Below are 19,701 nucleotides of genomic sequence, written 5' to 3'. Positions count from 1 at the left end.
AACAAGCTTAATAAAAACACAAAAATATGTAATATGCTGAATGGGAACCTATAGTTTTAAAAAAGGCTGCAAATTATATTTAATTTTCAGCATCATTTACATCTTTTTCAACGATTGCAGGTTTTAGCATACAAACCTCTCTGAACCGTATCAAAAAGACACTGCTTTGGCAGTGTCTTCGGATCCATATCAGAGGAGCTCTGCACCAAGAGAAAAGCCTTGAAATGTCTGTCATCTAAGAATGTCTTCTGTGCCTCCAGCTAAATGGTACCACAGCAGATCAAGCACTACTTAAACAAATTTTAAGTAAATTTATCTACATCAACAAATAGCATCTCTGACCTGTGTCAACAGGTTTTTTGTTTAAGCAAGTCTTAAATTAAGGTCAGGAGAAAAAACTGTGTGAGTATACCCAGTGTCACTGAGTGCAACTCATACACCTGAACAGATTTTTTTCTCACTACATGGACATTTTTGAATGAGCTGCATTTTCTCCCTTGGTTGTTTAGTTCAAGGAAACTCAGGGAGTCTTGAAATTGTTGGCTCAATGTCTCCCACACCGTCTCCTTGCTGTGGCCAGTGATCTGGCCTCCACAAAATTTCACTGGAATGAGTACAGTGCAGTTACTGCTTTGTGACTGTGTGTCATTACAACACCTTTTTCTCTCTTCCACATTACCTACAAGCAAACTGTAGGCAGTTAACTCCACGTAGGACCTTAGGACTAGATTCACCTTAAGCTGCTGCTTCACTTCATAGCATCTGTATTTCATAATGCTGAACATTTCCTCTCATAAAGTCCCTTTACTACCGACATTTCTGTTGTGACAGATGTGGAGGAAACTTAATCCCACCAACACTGGCTGATTAATACCTGTGCTTCCCAATAGGTTGTTGAACAAAGCAACCCCCCTCATGTCACTAGTGGCGGGATAGGGTAGCACCTGCTGAATGATCCTTGCACCAAGAGCAGTTACAAGACAGCTACTCTTCCTCCTTTGTTTTTTTGGTGCTTCATGTCCCAGGAACACATTAACCACAACACTGCAGATCTCAGTACAACTACAAGTAAAAGTAATCGTAACAGTGCCCTGTGCTAATGTGGTCTGACACCTCCAGTACCTCTCTTCTCCAATGACTATATTTTATGAGGGATAAGACTGACATGGTTTAGGTGCCAGGTAAACACCAAGAAAACATTGCTCAGAAACTGAGGCAGAAAGAGGGTTAGGTGGTTTTTAACAGTGGGGAGGAGTTGAATTTTTCATGGAGACTAAGCCATTTATTGTAGGGAATTCTGGGAATTCCTTTTATAAAATTCATGTCTTCTTCCACATTGTACAGCAAGCCTTGGCATGCCAGGAAGGGCAAAGGTGCTCCAGTGAGGCTGCTGTCTCACTAGATACCAGGGAAGCCTAAAATCTGTCAGGAACCATTTCTCCTTGTGGATCCCAACGTGTTGAAGGTATAATGTGATATTTATACAGGAGAAAACAGAAGCTAGATTCTAGCAGCCAGACTTAATTAGCAAGTAATCTAAGGCTGAAATCAGCCAAACTATTCATCTCATCCATAACTTTTCCTCAGAACTTTTCCTCATGCTAGACATGAGCTTTTGGAAACTGGGAAAACAGGTAGGAAGAAAGAAAATGCTACCAAATAAATTGCAATACTCTCAACTCCCTTGTTTCAGCTGTAATGCATAATATACTTAATAGCAAGTATGTATAAGAAACAGACTAACTCTGCTTGCAAGAAGAAAGGGTGTGTATCTCCAGTCTGTGGTTAGAAGGTTCGTGGGAAAAAAAAAAAGGGCGCTATTCCTTGCCGTGGGTAGGTCTGCATGTCTTGATCAATATTAACTGTAATCATGTCAAGAACATTCAAGTGTTAATTTTTCCTAATGCAGACTTTAACTATGTGGGTGAATGGGGTTTGGTCTCATAGCTGCAGAAAAAATGACTTAGGATCATACCAGAAGCCTTTGACAGAAGACTGCACCTGTATGCTGTAATGGACATAGACAGTATATACACTGGTATATTTTTATTTACTGGAGATACTCTTGAGAGCTTTCTAGTGCAGATGCTGTTTCGCAGCCACAGCAACCATTTAAAAACTAGAAGTTACTTCTCCCAGAGAAAACCAGGATTATATCAGAGCAGTTCAGTTCCTCACAACAAAACTCTGTGCTTGGTTTCCAATACCAAAATTTAACATTGCAACTTTTTCATAAGAATTAAATGGAAAAAGAAATAAAGGGGGAAGAAAAAGCTTTTAGAGTGTTAACTCTCCACGGCAGGAGGAAGCCAGCATGGGCATTGAGCTCGGCACACTCATCCCCTTCTCCCTGCTGAAAGGGACACAAAAAGAACTCTGGCTAAGCATTTATTTTTCTGCTAATGTGAAAGTTTTCTTTTAAAGAGGAAGCAGATTGAACAGAGCACGAGAAAAGAATTTGACTCTGGCTTATTTCCAAAGGTTTTTTTTTCCTGATGATTCACTGTTATCACTGGTATTCACATTACAACCAGCCTCAAAAAGAAATGCCCTAAACCGAAACCAACCCCCTCCTACACCCAACAACAAAAAACCCATAGCACAAAAGCACTAAGAAATAGGATCTTTCCTACTGCTAAATTCTGCTAATAAGCTATGTAAGAAGAGAATCACATAAGATAAGAGTGTCTATGTTCGTTCACATTTGTGTAGTAACATAGCTAAGCCTCTAGATCTGGAGCTTCAGAGCACATCTAAAGATGGTGAATCTCGATAGTATTAAACAAAATGGTTCAGCTATATAATAAAACAGAGAACATCTAAATACCTCTGAAGTCTAAAATGCTTAAATTTTTGTTATAGCCTTTCCAGTTTTATTTTAAAAAAGGAGTTCATTTGGATATTCAGGAAGGAGACATAACTACTAATTCTCTGAACACATGAACAATACAAATATTCTTATTTGTGGGAGCCCTCACCCTCAGCTCTGGTGGCAGTCAACCGTGAACACCCAGTTTATGTAGCAATTCACAAACTTGTCTTTTTCACATGGGCATTTGAGCTAAAGGAGTGCTGGTAGGACTGCTTTGCTATTGTGTGCATAATTAAAAGAAAATGAGGATGCTTGCTTCACTTCTCGACACAACCTAGCACACAATTTCATTCTCCCTGCCTGCAACAATATTAAGAGACAGGTAAGGATATAAAACTAACTTGAGCCTGTACAGAAATCTATGATTTCAGTGATGTTTTGTTTCCATTTTCAGGGGTAGATGTAAGTTTTACCTACAGACACACTCCAGAGGAAAGGTCGTATGAGTAGGACTCAATGCAGCAGCATCTACAGTTCAACTGATTTTTTTTTCTAGTTCAAGTGATCAGCACAAATACTACTAAAACACTACTAATAAAAGAGAGAGATGCAATGCCTTCTTACCCATCATGATTGTACCACAGTTTCTGGTTTGTATTTTTCACATCACAGAACTGTGCACCATCCTTGTAACCACAGCTCGATCGGTTCAGGCTGGAAGAAAGCCTGTACCAAACAGCAGCAATATAACTGTAGCTCTATGCTCAAGACCTGTTTTCATACAAATTCAACATTCACAATTTCTTATAAATATCAGTTAATATAGGATTCCCAATTCTCTCCCTCACCTCCCAGTTTTAGGAATCCTACCAGTAGTACTGATTACATTTTGGGGTTCAAGTACACAATTCCCCTCCTGTTTGTCCTTCCCATCCTTAAGGGTTTATGAAGGTTCTTTTGATATGCATCTAGGAGCTGTAGTCTTATTATTTGGAAGAAGGGCGTGACCCAAGCATGAAAGTGTCATGCTGTCCTCTCAATGTTTGAAGCCCATGCACTCACATATCTCTGACACAGCCCAGCACTGAGTGCTGGCATTTACAACCCCACAGACTGGCTGGCCTATCCTTGACAGAGGAAGCCGTACCCTTTTACTCACTTTGTTTTAGTTGCGAGGCCAAGAACATAAAAGAACAGCAGGTAGTGTTTCCAGAACCTCCACACTAGCTTATGCCATTAGCCACGCAGGAGCTACACTAGCTCTAAGAGAACAAACTGGTTTATGCCAGCAGAGGTCAGTGGGTGACTCTCCTGCCAAATGCTTCGGATGCACCACGTATTACAGGAACGGTTTCAAAGTCAGCTACGTTCCCTCACCCTGTAACACAGAAAGACATTCTTTGACTAGATGCAACCATCTTGCCCTTTAGCCTACCCAAGCAAATGATGACGGTAATGATGATGATACTTCATTACCATATCCCTGTTTTTCTCTTAAAAAAAATGTTTTTAGCTTTCCGGCAGACAAAATAAATGTGTGTTAGCCATGAGGCTAGGAAGAGGGAGAGGGTAGTTCCCAAAGCTAATGCCTATTTTTAAAATTTCTTGTGGTTCCCTATACTGATGTAGTTGGTTAAGTGGCTGAATGAATTGCTCTGGAACATATAGCTTATGCTACTTCACCAGCTAGTAATGCTGGTTTTGTAACTTAAATATAACGAAAAAAAAACCCAAGCAGTTTGTTTAATAGATAAGACAAAACAACATCTCTGTATTCAGAGTTGATCAGACCATTTGGCTTAACTGAAAAGCAAGTGATAAGGAAGAAGCAAATAATATATTGATATATACTAGTCTAAGACAATCTTCCTATAGTAAGGATGTTTTAGCCAATTCCATCAATAGATGGGGTGTTACTTACATATTTAACTTAAATACAATAAGAAAAAGAGGTTGTCACTCACATTTCTGCCCTTCTCATCCAACTCCCCTCACAGGGAGCAAAGGTCCAAGGAATCTAAAGGTGTAATTTGCCTATTAGTCTTTCCAGTATTCTACTTCTATAAATTTAAATCAGTTATAAATTATCATACCAGGTAAAAAAAAATACAGAAGTTGCATCAGACCTAGGAACAGATCACCTGGCCCTGACACTGAGAGAATATCGACTCGTAGAACCTTTTTCAATTATAAATTAACAGTCATTCTACTTCACACATGAGCTCTGTTCTTCCTTTAACAGTTATTCTCTATTTCCATGCATCTTTGTTTTTAAAGCTCACAAGAGTGAGGATCTTTTTCTCATAAAGTTCCTTAAATAGCAGCAGATCTAAACCATGAGCTCTTTAATTTTTGTCCAGTTAACATCAATAGTATTTAAGTAGCCATGGCACAGACGCTTAGGGAAAAAGTTATATTGAAACACCTCAAAAATCATCACGTAAAACATAAACATACTACACAGCTACATAAAAATTATTCTTGCATCACCACCAGTGTGATGAAAGGTAATGCATCTAAATAAAGATTCTAGGTGAGAGTAATGACATGAGGATTTCACCAGTAGAGTTATCTGGGGAGAGCTCAGTCACCCTTGCTTGATCACTTCTTTCCGTGTTTCCTCTCACTGCAGGTCGGCTTTGTGTAGTCTTCTGCTACAGTCTCACATTACTCCTCTCTCCAGGCTCAGCTACCCTTATAGGAAGTCGAGCAGCAGAAGTATCAAAAATAGTCTTCCGCACTGCCTGCCTGCAATCAAGGCCCCCCAGGTAATTGTCTGCTCCCGCACAGAGCTCCCAAGAGAAGCTACTTAAGAGTTTGTTTGAAAAAAATAATAATTTTACATATATATATATATATATATATATATTTATATTGGCAGGCATCTCATTTCAGCTTGTGTCCAAAGTGGTAACATGCTCCTCATTCTTCTCGGCTCAGGATACAGGCATCTCATTTAAAAAACAACAACAACAACAACAACAACAACAAAAAGCAGAAGGCCAAGCACATTGCACACGTGCTTGAAGTCTGTATCCAGCCTGAACTCAGCACCTACACATTTCTACCATTGGAAGCTCGTCATGAGGAGGTACCAAACAATGAGTAGCAGAGCAAGGCTGGTTCAGGGACATACAGATAGGGAGAGAAAAATGTACTAGTCTTAGTGTTCCCCCAGGTATGACGGGAACTACTGACTCCACTTCACAACAAAAGTTTACCTGAAAGATGGCAAAATCTAAGTATAGCTCTAATGGGCTTTCTAAAAACAGTTAAGAGGCAAAAACTCAAATACAGGAAATTTTTATTTTCAAAATAAAAAGAATTTGCACAGAACATTGTAGATCCGAGTAAATTTGAATACAACAGTCTGTGATACAATGCAGGGGTTTGCTTTTAGCACAGTCCTTTCACACTCAAAGCAATCAGAAGGTAAGTCCAGCAATTAAGAGCAAAAAAAACCTAAAAAATTCAGTCTTATCTGTCAGAACATGTATTTCTAGAGCTCCTTCTTCACAAAATGTACCTAGAGGGTAAAGCACTTTCCACCTCAGATTGCACAGCTATTCACACCATAAAAACAGACAAAGAGAAGGCAGGAGATTTTCAATAGGATGGATGATTTATGAAACAGAACTGCAAGTCTGAGACATAAATATCTCATTTTTAAATTCTTCTCTCCTGTTGATTACACTGATGTAATTTCCAGAAAGGTATAAACTGTGGATTGTTATGTATACGCACAGTGCAAATACTGTGCAAGCAGAGAAGTCTAAACCCATGTTTTCTTCTAGTGCTCGATAAAAGCAAGTTGATTCTTCTACTATTCAACCATACATTGTTTATAACATTGCATTCTAAACCTTGTACAAAGCTTATTCAGCAGTTTCCATAACCAAACTAAGCACATTTATACACTTTGTGGTTCTCCAAACGCAATTTCCAGGGCATCTTCTTTTCTACAGCACTGAGTACACAAGACCCCATCAACAGAGCACATTAGAATTCTTCAGCTACATTTTCACTGTGCTCATGCTTCATTAACAACATCACGCAAAATATCCTTCTACAGTCATGCAGAGCCAGATACAGAAATAGGGCTGGATGGTTAAGGAGTAGACCACAGCACTAATCACACTTATAAGTGCTCACAAATTATACGCAACCCAATACATGTCCTTATTTATTTTTAAAAGCCTTTTTGACGAAGCAATTGTTCTTCCTCATCTGTTACTGCCATCAGGGTGTCTCCTAAGAACATTATATATTTACCTTTATGCTGCTCTATGCAACTGGAAGAATAACTTGCTTTAAACTGGACTATAGCTTAGAAAGTCCTTGCTTTTTAATTTTTTTCAGAGGTAAAAAAAAAATTCAGGCTTCTGATTCCAGTGATTGTCATTGCTCCTGTTCCCGATAACCAAATTCAACAAATTACCATCTTCCATCCACTTGTAGCTGGCTAACAGCCACGTGAACTACCCCTCTACTGAATCAACCCCTGGTCTGGAGGCATCCCTTTTCACCAGGACCAGTGCCAATTCTGGAAAGAAGCAGTTCTGTGGTTGCAGCAAGAGCAGGGAGAAGAGACCCACAAAACCAGTAATTTAGGAAAAGGTACATTCTGTTTTACACAGAGTGGTCATTCCACAATGTGTATCAGTCTTCTCTGATAATCTTCATCACTAGGCAACATTCGTGCTAGTGCTGGGAAATTTTCAGCAGCGACCTCCTCTCATCTGAGCAAAAATAGAGTGGTACTCCCAACTGTTTCTGCTGCATTTCTTAAGTCACTCAGACAATCTCCCTTGAAATAGCCAACATGTACTTTGAGTACTCTATAAAACCAAGTATTAGTGCTTGGGTACTGCTCAGCTGCAACCTTTAGGGCTTCTTTTTTGAACTTAAAAATACACTGTTGTTTTAGAGCATTCTTAGCTTCTATTTGATCATTTATGTTCAGTAAGAGTCTGTGTTGCAGAAGTTGTCCTGGTGTTAAGCACATACCTTTCCCCACTTGGTCCTCTGGGAACAGTGCCCTTAATTCTGAATTTTCAGAACATTTGTATCTTTTTATGATCTACTTCAAAATATAAATAAACCTGCAGCATGGAACACTGCATGAACACAACCCTAATGGCTCAAAGCCCCATCTCCTTTCAGGGGAGAAAAAAAAAAAAAAGAGTTATTAGCGTGAAAGCAAAGACTGATGCCGTCTGATTTGCAAAGTTGTTTAAAAAGAAAAACAATGGCATGTGAGCAAAGACCTTCATTAAACAGTTTTCCCAAGTGTGGTTTGCATTGAGGTTAGTAAAAGTTCTTTATCCTTTTTACCCAAAAGGGGAAGAAAGGCAGGCACTGGCTTTGTAATCTCATTTGATTGAACAATTAACTGTAGGCAACAATGTAGGCAACAATATGAAATTAGTGAAAGTGTACATAATTTAAAGGCAGTCACAGCTTCAGTCTTCCATTCCAAGTTCTTGTTTCAGACTGAAAGACAAGCAGAAAAATGAGTTAGCTTGTAGCAAAACACTGTTTGGAAACTCTTTAGACAAACTAGTGGAAGCCCTGACAATAAACACAGCTGGAGTAGAGAGCCAAAAGAGAGAGTGGATATACCACTTGTTTTGGGTAAGAACCAACGTGTCAGAAAAATCCTATGGCAAAATCTCAGATTTTCAGGCATCAAGGACTCATCTTGAGATTTGCCTGACAAACTGGGACGTGGAGAACTCCCCCCGTTTTGAGTTGCTTATCCCACTTAGGGCAGAGTCACGCCACTGACATGATGGCATACTGACCTTTTCAAGTAGGCATGCACGTTGTCATAGCCATGGTACTTGGCCAGATAGACCAGGACGCCTGTAGCACATCGGCCATCTCGCTGTCTGCAGAAGCTACAGTTGCAGATTCCACGACACGGTGGGCACCTCCAGGTCTAGACGAAGGACAAACAAGCCTTTTTAACTGAACCAGAATGCCAGCCATGACTCACACCCATAACTTAAAGAGGGCCCTGCTCCACAAGTGAGCTCTGCAACAAACATCAGTGCTGCAGAAATTATCTAAACCAGTGAAAATTCTTCAGCCTGAAAGGGATTATACTCTCCTTTGCCTGCCATGCACACAACCACTGGAAGCATTCCCCTCTGCTGAACTCCTGCACCACTTCCGCAGCCCACAACAGCAGCACTCTGTCTACAACACAGTTCCTTTCCATAGGGCATTGAGCACTAATGCAAGGCAAAAGGGAACATTATTCTGATGCTCAAATACTAGAATATTCTGACAGCTACTCTGCTCTCATAGTTTACTCCTGCAAATAAAGCTACAGAAGTAGTAACTACAGCAAGTTTTACACAACACAAGGTTCTGTGATTCAGTCTTAATCAAATCAGGACTGAGTTATCCACTATAGCCACTGTAAGCGGTTTCCCTGCTTCCCTTCCAAACTCTTGCTATAAGTAACCAATGCATATCTCTGCTCAAATTTAGCACAAGAAAGCCAATATTCAAAACCATCTTACCGGATCCAGTAATGCCGTTCTGACATCTTCCCCATACCTATTGCGGAGGCATGGCCCACAGAACTGGCCCCGTACTCCTATGCAATCAGGATTACGACAATTTGTCTTGGTGTCTATGGTTTTCTGGCGACATTGATGACAGGTGGATCCCTAGAACACAGGGAAAGTCGTCCAAGAACAAGACATTACAGATGGCTTTTTAGTTAGGAGCAGAGCATTTAACAAGTAATCTCTTAGGCAGCTAGCAGTGCTTATCCTGAAACAGAAAGTCACCTTGCAAGTTCCAACTAAGACTGTATCTTTAGTGTCCATTAATCACCTTCCCCAGCTGGTATCACCTAGGTACTACAGTTGTTCCAGAGTGAAAGCAAGGTAATTGGCTTGGTAGGGGTCATTCTATAAATTCAGGAACAGATAAGAGGTGACATTTCAAGATCTCAGACACACTTCTCCCAAAAGACACATCCTTCCTTCCAGTGAGAGGGAGTCTGCTCTACTTGATGCTAAACCATAAGCAGGGAATAACAAGAAAATGACTTCACAACGTTGGAATATACTTACCATGGCCCTGTTATACACTTTCTCTCTTGCAGATCCACAAATATTATTCAGCTCTTCCTCTGTTATCTCTTCAACTGAGCGCACAATGTGTGGAAAAGCCATGGCACCACGGTGACCCCTCCTGGGAGTTCGGGCTTCATGCTGAATAGCGAAGACACAATACTTTCAGTATTAGCTTCAGAAAAAACTTTACACAAACAAGGTGTGGATCTTCAAAGCAATGCCAAGGTCTCAAATACCCATTACATTTAATGAGAGATAACAGATCTTTGCAAAGGCATATGATACGAATGCAGCTTTAGCACCTTCACTTGGATCTGTCGCCTTCAGGGTGCAGAAGTGCTACTGTATCTTAATTCCTGCTGGAGTGCAAGAGGAAATCATTCATCAAAGATAAGGCAGGAAATGGAGAACACATACAATATTCTGTTCTCTGTACTTATTCTCAGGTCATGGCATACTCATAATCTTGATTAAGTCTGTATGAATTGCTCTGTGAGAACTGCCATTTTCTTGAAGGGATACAAAACCACCTTCATGATCAACCTGTAACAGGAAAATTAGAACCTCAACATACCTCCAAGTATTCATCAGACATCTTTCTTCTTCTCACTAAGACGTATGGATCGTCATCTTCCTCTTCTGGTAAAGGAGTAGGAGGACCTTCAATGAGGGACCTGGATCTTGTGTGAGGCCGAGAACTTCGTTCTGGGTTCCTCCTCAAAGCACTTCTGGGCAACGAACGCCTTGGAAGTCGCTTTGGTCCCTAGTAATGTTTAAAAGCCCCTAATGAAACAGGCGAACACCCAGACAGCTCCTGTCCCTACTGTGAATTCCTCTCCAATAAGACATGCCTTTCTTCTGTTCCTAAAGAAGTCATCTCCCCACTATCCCAAATCAGAAAACACAAGGTAAAAACATCCTATGCAAATTCATCTTGGGCGTTCTGCTAGCTGCAGAGAAATACTTAAAAGCAAGTTTGTGTCCATGCAGGTATAAGGTAAATAATTCCCCCAAGCAGCAGCAGAATCCTTTGTCTATTAGTAGCTGCAACTTTTAGTGGTGTTTCCACCTTCACATAACTTCCAGATAAATTAGCAGTAAAATTCATTACACTGCCAATTCACAAACCAACCTTCTTTAAGGACCTAGTTAGGCCAAATGTCAAGTTTTTTTCCCAAGGCTTCAAACTCGCAGAATATTCAGGCTTGAGATTAAAAGTCTGAGCTGGCCCCTTATCTCCAGCCTTTGATAAATGCATATTTACACAGCACCTTGTTTAGTTTTATTGGCCTGTGGAGACAGCTAACCTTTATGAATGAATCTATTCAGCTTTGTACAGTGGTAAATCAAAAGGCAATTGCACAGTGAGGATGTCTGTTTCAGGAAGCAATAAAACTCTGAACTAGACTTAGATTTACATGGTTTATTAAGATTTCTAATTGAGTCCTAGTTTGTTACATCAGAATTTGACTCTCAGAAATCTGAAGGCAAATATAGTAAGTTTATACTTACAGGACTGACAGTTGGCAATGATTTTCTTCCACCAAAGATACCAGAAACACTTTGTAACTCAGCCATTAGCTTTGCAAGCTAAGGAGAAAAAGAGGAAGCAGAGTCTTAGGAGGGTGTTTATGCGCTATTACAGACCTTTAAGACTAGGACAATAGATTACAAGTACAATTACTTACAGCAAATGCAATCACTCTTCAACTTTCACTTTTATGTTTTAGTAATTACAAGTAATTTGAAAACATCCAAATTTAATCTTGAAGCCCTATTTTTTCGGCCTACAGATTTTACCTAAGTACTTAAGCCTATGGATTTTCACATACCAGTGAACAAGAAGTATCAGATTTAAATATTAGGAATGTAAATTCCTCTCAATAAATTCACTTAATTCCAATTAAGAGTTAACCTGAATAACTAAAGAAGTCCTCTAAAGTCAAAAGGGGGGGAGGAGAATGGAGAAGGGGAGGTTCCCCACCAGGAGCCGGAAGGAGTACTTGCCATTGCTTTGTTTTCCTTTATGTTTAAAGCTCTTTTTTCTAAAAACAAGGCACCCTTTTCTTCAGAGTCAGAGTCAGAATCCGGAGCAGGCATCAGCTTTTCAGGAAGAGGTTCCATCTCACCCTTCCTCCTCTCCGATCTCCGGGGTTGAAACTTCAAGGCTACTTTTAGAGGAACAGAGCATTTCTGCCTTCTTCGAGCTACCTCACTTCCAGCACTTCTATCACTCTCCTCTGAATCGGATTCCAATTTCTGTTAACAAACCAGAATGGAAGTACATAAATCCAAGTAAGTTTCCTTGCAATTAAATACAGTTCGACAATTTTTTTTGGAGGAGTGGTTAAAGAGGCTATGTGGCCAAAATCTAGACCTTTAAATCTCCAGTCCTAGTACTCTAGCATATTTTAAGGGGGAGGAGGAATGGGGGGCAGGAGGCACAGAGGAAAAAAACCCAAAACTCTCAGGGAGAGCCATGCTGTACTGCCACAACATATCAGAAGAAGGAGCTTGGTTTCAACCGCAGCAGTCTTTGCTATCATTTGCAGATTTAATAGCAAAGTTAGTTTGTGTGCAAGTGCAAGAAAGAGAATCGCCTTTAAAAGCCTTGATTTTGCAGTATTTGGCTGTAAGAAAAGCTACTACACAATTCTCAGCACAGGGTCTAACACAAGTCTGTAAGCTATCAAGAACAGCCATCTCTCAGTACAACAATATCAAGTGGAAAGTTTAGAGACAGTCAGTGAAATAATTTTGAATACAATCCCAGTATTATCTTAGAATTCTGATGGTTTGCTTACAATTTTTGCAAGAACCAAGAGTTCAGTGAGGACAGAAATTAATTTGTTTAATTACAGAATCACAGAATCACAAGGTTGGAAAGGACCCATTGGATCATCGAGTCCAACCATTCCTAACACTCCCTAAACCATGTCCCTAAGCACTTCATCCACCCACCCAATTAAAAGCCTACTTTGCAGTAAGATTTGACTTTTTGGTTTAGGCTCTGTAAGAGCCTTGTTTTGGTCATAAATAACAGCAGCCTTCCTGCATCATACGCAATAGACCATCAGTCTCAAATGGCAAACCTTATTTGCACAGGGTTTTTATTAAACCAAGTATGTGGTTCTAGTTGCCCGCTACGTGTAGTTATCCATTCTTTTTTCTTACTTATCTATTCCAGCTTTTTTCCTACTTACTCTCTTTACTGTTGTGCATTATTTAACTCAGACATCCTCTTCCAATCAGATGTTTTTCCTTTTCTAGACATTCCTCAGCACATTCTGACATTACAACAAAGCTATTTTAGGCCAAACATGGTATTACTTCCATCTTTTCTATTAAATAGTCCTTTTAAGCAATAAAACTGATCCTCCACTGATGTCAAGGAAAAGCAGGAAGGCAGATTTCACCATCTAGCACTAATTCTCTGCTACTAAAGAAGTAAAGCATTTCCTGTTACACTGTCAGAGTACACTCCTGACTGCATGTCAATATACACAGAAATTTTTCTCAGGTTTGCGGGAGTCCATGGGCTGACATAACATTTCATACTGAGAAAACCAGAAATGTTAGAATCTAACAGAGTAACATCCAGCAAAGGCTGTCTTAACAGGTTTGGAAATCCATATGGCAGATTTTCCTTCTGAATTTGCAAAGCTCAGAAGCCTGGGGCTTTTTACGGAGGCGAAAAGAAAATAAAACCATAGTTAGATAGACTGTACATTAAATTAAATACAATGCTTCTTTCTGACAATACACGACTTTCAAGCTGAAGCCTCTGTTATTTGTTCAATTAAGAATGTATTAAGAATTTGGATTTTATATTGCAAACTAAAATCAGCTCTTACCAATGCATCTTGAATCTCATTTTCCGAAAAGCCACAGAAGGATTCATCATCAGAGGCTTCATGAAAAATTTTTGCCAGTTCTTCTTTAATATCCGGCCTAAACTTGCATTTCTATGAAGAATAAAATACCCTTTAACTGAAGTTGTACAGCAAATCATTCACATTTACAAGTGCAGTACAAGCAAATAACTTCTTTAATAAAGAAAAAAATAGTTAAGGCATTTAACTAGGGATTTCAGAACTGCAGTTGCAAATTATCAGGCATGTTAGGGTAGGTACATTTCGAAGGCTAGAATAAAGAGCTAATCTGCCTGCACCTATAAACACAAGTGGAGAGTGAAATGAAATTACAGCATGTACCATAGATTCATAACTACTATACAAAAACATAAGCAGAGCAAGCAGTTTTAATCGTTCACAAAACATTTACTAGCTTTACCAGCTTTACAATTTTGCAAGCTTTACTAGCGCTGCACTTCAGTTTTATTTGTTCTTGTACTGTACTTACTGTGTTTGCGAAATTATCAGAGCCAAAACTATCACAACTGTCATCAGATGATGAAGATGTTTCCATGGGAATCAGTTTTGTATTTCGGAATCTCGTTAAGTTTCTCCTTCCTGAAAAACCTTGGCGCTGCAAAAGGACAATGGTAACACCATTAATAAATGAGACCCACTGTACCATACTAGCTTTTGAGAACATCCTTAAATTACAGTTTGGCATGTTTGGACATTTTAGGATATTTAAGTCCTGAATACAAGTCAGATGAATAATCATCAGCTTTGAAATGCCCATTATCATCAGCTTTGAAATGCCCATTATCATGATGAAATAAGCTTTGAATTTTGGGGCTTTGTGGCTGCCCCATCCCTTGAGGCGTTCAAGGCCAGGTTGGATGGGGCCTTGAGCAGTCTGATCCAGTGGGAGGTGTCCCTGCCATGGCAGGGGGGTGGAATTAGATGATCTTTAAGGTCCCTTCCAACCCAAACTATTCTATGATTCTATAACTCCTAAAGTTTGAAACAGGAACAGTTTCTGCTCCGATACATTTCCGATCATTGTTATAATGAGTTCTGTTCGTTTAGAAATACTTCTTTTATGCAAACAGCCAAGTAGAAATACACACAAAAATCACACCCTCCCCACTCATTACAGACAACGCTGGAAAAAAGTACAAGCACACAAATAGTACCTTGAAACCTTCTTTGATTTATTAATCACTTTGAGTTTGAGGCGAACACTAAACATGCTGCAGCTGCTAAGGTAGGGACTAAGGCTCAAATCCGAAGAAAAGAGAAGCTTTAAAACAACTGTTACAGACACAACAGCCTGCTGGTTGCTATCACCAGGCTGAAACACTGTTTCTGAGGGGGTCGGGTTTTTCTTTCCCGGGGAATGCTCCCGCTGGACATGAGCCACTGGCGGCGGCGACCCAGGGGCCTCGGCCGCTGCGGGCCCGGGGCGAGCGACCGGTACCGGCGGGGCGGAGAGCTCCCACCGCACACAAAGCTCCCCGGACACAAAGGGGCCGCTCCGGGCGCCGCTCGCCGATGGAGCGCCCAGAGGCCCCGGCCAGGAGGGGAACGCGCCTCCCGCTGCGGGGCCGCTCCCCACGAGGCGCCTTCCCCAACACCGAGCGCGGCGCCGCAGCCGGGACACCCCCCCGCCCCGGGCGGGCGAGGCAGGAGGAGCCCGGCGGGGCCGGAGAGCCCGGAGGAGCCCGGGCGCCGAGCCCAAGCCGGGCACCCGCCGGACACCCCGCGGCGGAGAAGGCAGAAAAGGCATCGCTCACCTGCGGGCGCGCTGGAGCCATGCTGGCGGCGGGGCGGGCGGCGGGGAACTGAAGGTTCGCGCCAAAGCGCGCGGGACCGCGAGGGGCGGGGCCGACGGCGCTTTTCCCGCGCGGCCGCCCGCGTCCTGGCAGATGCGGTGACACCCGCGGGCACCGGGCACACGCCGTGCCCGCACCGCACCCAGCCGCCCGGCCACCTGAGGAGCCCGCGGGCTCTCTCGGATGGGACAGCGCGTGGGGAAACGCGTGGGTTTGTTTGAGGTTTTTTTGCGGTTCGCGGTGCGGGGTTTGTGGAGCTGCCAGGACCTGCCCAGTGGCGCGAAAAGCGCCCGGCCGGGGCGGGGGCGGCCGCGTGGGGCCCGGCGCTGGGGTTCTCTCCCTTTAACAGCTTTTATAGGCCGGGACCGCGTTTGTTAACGCTGCCCTGATGGGAAACTCCCAAACCTGACGGCTCTCAAGAGAGCGGGGAGCGGCCGCGGGGCTGCGGAGCCTCCGCCTCCCCGCCGGGCACCCCTCGGGGCCAAAGTGGGCTCCATGGGAAAGCCCCGGCGGCAGCGCGCGCTTTCCCGAGCAGCCACAGCCCCCGCCCCGCGTGGCAGCTCCGGCAGCAGCGGGAGCCGGGCCGCGGCTCCCCCGGCACAGCAGCAGCGCGGCTGCGCTTTAGAAGTTGCCTGCGCTGCTCTTTGCGAAGTGTTACTTGGAGGCAGGCCAGGGGAAAATAAATCATAATCCTTGTAAACCATTTTATGTAATGTTGGCAATATCGCATTAAAGCAAACACGGCCGTTAAATGCAGCAAAATAAGTGCTGTGTGAGCGGCGTTGGGTGCCCATAGCAATGGGAGAAGCCCTAGAGAGGCTGTGTGGGATTTGTGGCCTCGGTGTTTGCTATAATCCTCCGCTTATCCTGTGGTTTGAGCAGGGTGTAGTACCAGTGCAACTGTAGCTGCTCAGCGCTTCCAGGCACCTTCCCGACTGCTGGTAAGTCCTCTTTGCAATCCGTGCAAGGAAAGAAGGCCTCGTGCACACGCAGCCCACACGCAAACCTGCGCCTGTGTAAAGCAAACCACAAATCATCTCTAAGCCAAAGCCTGTAAATAGGCTACAGCACAATAGAGTACAAGAGCCCTTGTGGATGTTTTCTGTGGGCATTATTCTTCCTGCGCGAGCTGCAATCTGCCGGGTAAAAGAATCTCCATTTTAAATAAGCCTGTAATTACCTACTTACCTGCGCTGCCGGCTTCTCAGCTCATGCACAAAAGCAGATGAACTTAACACAGTTACAGAGACCAGACCACACTTGATTCCCCTAAATCCACATTAGCAGAGGATTGCCACCCATCATGGTTTCCAAGCAAGACAGCTCAGTTGGGAAGAGAAAGATGTTTCCTGAATTTTGATATAGTCTTCTTTCAGAAAAAGATTTTACAAATACGAGTTTACTTCCATGGCAGAAGATGTCCAGTTTCTCAACAGGAGCAGCCCTTAGCATCTTGAACCATGATTATCAGGATTTTACTAGAAAAGTAGCCAACCTTCATAGCTTTTAAGAGCACCGTATGAAATGTTACGGAGTACTGGTGGGGCTAGCTGAATCCATACTTTAGACTACAGTTAATTTTCCATTTAATGCTTAATGGAAACAGCATTCCTCCAACAACATATGTACTCAAATGGTTTTAAAATTAATAGGCCAGAGCAGGGACTTTGTGAGGAAACTGGACAGGACATTTTGTGGACTGCATTTTCCGCTTTACTTTTTTAGTATGTGAAAAAGAATTAATTTCTTTAAAATTGTGTATGGCAGCTCACCTATTGTATGGAGGATTGGGGAAAAGGAGGTAGGAAAGGGAGAAGGGAAATTGGAAGTATGAGCGGCTTTCCTTCCTACAGTACAGGGCCAGGGTACCAGCAAATGAAGATCTGTACCTCAGGAGATGTCTGTTGTGACCTGTGCTACTGCCATTTCCCTTGCTTTCATCTTAATGCCTTTTGCACCCCTCTTCTACCCCACAGGGCCCAGATGCCCTCAACGCAAGGGCTGAACAAACTTACCAACTGGCTTTACCATGATGGATAGAGTTTCTTAATGTTTGTCCAGATGTAGGCAGCACCACTGTGCCACATCCTGCTGTTTACAACTGAGGACACGCGAAGGTGAATCCAGGTGAACACAGCATTTTCAGCCACAGTTATCTCAAATTAGGCTAAATGTGAGTGGAAGAAAACATCCCTGCCCATTTGGTCCCCTGGTCCGGGTCCTGCATGGCTTGTCAGGTGCTACCAGCCTCTCCACCTCCCCTGCTGCCCAGCTGCAGGGCGAGCTCACCCCTCAGGGCTCACGTGTCAGCGAAGATTATCTGGAGTATTTTATCAGGTGTTCCCAAGAAAATAGTCTCTTAAATTCTCATCTTTCCTTGAAATGAGTTGTTAGCGGCCTTTGGAAGACCTGCTAAGGGAATCAGCTGAAATTACAGAGGGACCTGCTGTAGATTGAGTGTGCAATGCTTTCTGCATCTGTCTAGGAGAATAAAAGTTGTTCACATATTAGGACCTTCAAGCAGTAGCAAGAACATGGACCTCCAACAACAATAGCTCCATTGTTAGAAACAGCGACTGGCCTTTGTTCTCCTAGGATGAAGGACAAGAGCTGCCCTGCGCGGCACCCTGCTGATGTCGGCTGTTGGCGTTTCAACACAGCTTTTCTCTCTGGAGGCAGGGCTGCTGCCCTGTTCCTGGCTCTCCTATACACTTCTTATCTTAACTCTGAACAACACGCTTTGCACTCTAGTTCCTTTTGCTTTTTTTTCAGTTGGGGCAATACACTTCTACTTGCTGAAAATAACATGTGGATACATTAATTAATGTTTGTGTGATGCTGGTAATTGTTGTGATGGGACTTGCACAGTGACACAGATGCAGGTATTTCAGCGGAAAGGGAGAGTTTGGATTCTCACATTTGCAGAGTACCTGTAGCACAATGCAATACACATATCTTAGCTCCATAGAAAAGGGTAAGATTGCAGCCACTAATGACAGTAATTAAAAATTTCTGTAAGAGCTGTCCAATCACCTCTTCATCTGAGCAAATTATAGTGTGTTATTGAAACTGTTAGTGCAATAAAATGAAGCTAAAAACCTTTTGCATTAAAATAATTAGACATTGATTTATGACTTAAATTGTAATTCGGTAACCTATAACACACACTAATTGTTTTTCTCTCTCTTGAAAGGTGTGTTGCTGTAAAGATCTGATCAAGCTTATGTATTTGTTCACGTGTTACCCTCCAGTGGCTAACGCTACTGTACAAGACATAATAAGGTGTATAATCAGGTAACCTGCTATTGATTGCAACCCAGAAATTACTCTTATACAGAAGCAGGAGCATGGCCACTTTTTCTAATTATAGTTAGACCTCTACATATTTGCTGGACATTAATTTTTATTAATTACTTTTTTTACTGTAAATCCTTTGACATTGTGCTCTTTCAGGCAGAACCAGAATTTGTCAAATAAATGTAAATTTAAATTTAAATATTTAGCATGTACAACCAGTTTATAGCCAAGACCAACTGTACTGACTCCACAAAATACCTCCACAATGCAATTAGTATCTTTTTCCTTTTTTCTTTTTCCAAGGAAGAATATATTTTGCCCTTTTAATTTAATATGTTTGTATCTCCTTGTGCTTTGATGCAAGTTCTTTATTTATATTTATTTATATAAAGGCTGTGTGCAGGTGCATCATGCGTGTTGAATTGAAGGTGATCATGTCTGATCCTATTCCATACCGTGTTTCTTTGACACAAACTGGTGACACCATAAAAAGGGAAAGAATAAGAGGAGGAAAACCAAAGGAATACATACAGCCCAGGGAGAGAAAAAGTGCAGCTGATAAATGCATCTAGGAACTATATTCATAAGCACAGTAAGAGAGTGGCTGAAATGTGGTCGGTTTTGATAGAAATCTTAATGTTTATTCCAAGAATACATCATAGCAGATCATTCAGAGACCACGGCATTGTGATGCACATTATGGGAGTGCAATTATAACGCTCATTTGAGTAACCTATAGCCATTCCACCAAATGCATAGCAAAAAATGTTGATAAAAACTAGCTGTTGCTGATATGCAATAGTCACTTTTAA

General features: G+C 42.0%; 1 protein-coding gene across 1 annotated transcript; it reads right to left on the bottom strand.

Moving 5' to 3' along the window:
* Window positions 1-6,099: 6,099 nt before the first annotated feature.
* On the bottom strand, window positions 6,100-15,793 carry CDCA7 (cell division cycle associated 7). Its single transcript, XM_054069292.1, has 10 exons — window positions 15,554-15,793; window positions 14,269-14,394; window positions 13,761-13,871; window positions 11,914-12,165; window positions 11,419-11,496; window positions 10,481-10,669; window positions 9,904-10,044; window positions 9,343-9,492; window positions 8,617-8,753; window positions 6,100-8,305 (listed from the first exon to the last, which is right to left on the bottom strand). The coding sequence occupies exons 1-10, from the start codon at window positions 15,572-15,574 to the stop codon at window positions 8,275-8,277; spliced, it is 1,236 nt and encodes a 411-aa protein (XP_053925267.1). The 5' UTR covers window positions 15,575-15,793; the 3' UTR covers window positions 6,100-8,274.
* Between the last annotated feature and the right edge of the window lie 3,908 nt (window positions 15,794-19,701).

This window comes from Cuculus canorus, chromosome 6, assembly GCF_017976375.1.
Source record: "Cuculus canorus isolate bCucCan1 chromosome 6, bCucCan1.pri, whole genome shotgun sequence".
Lineage (NCBI taxonomy): Eukaryota > Metazoa > Chordata > Aves > Cuculiformes > Cuculidae > Cuculus > Cuculus canorus.
This window is presented reverse-complemented; position numbering and strand designations above follow the sequence as displayed.

What these genes read in the sequence shown, in the direction of transcription:
- CDCA7 (XM_054069292.1), bottom strand. Translation starts at nt 15,574, where the DNA reads ATGGCTCCAGCGCGCCCGCAG. An exon ending in TAAAGGAAAACAAAGCAATG is followed by an intron (nt 11,497 to 11,913) that starts GCAAGTACTCCT and finishes TTTTCTCCTTAG; the next exon opens with CTTGCAAAGCTAATGGCTGA. An exon ending in TGTCTGATGAATACTTGGAG is followed by an intron (nt 10,045 to 10,480) that starts GTATGTTGAGGT and finishes TTCGCTATTCAG; the next exon opens with CATGAAGCCCGAACTCCCAG.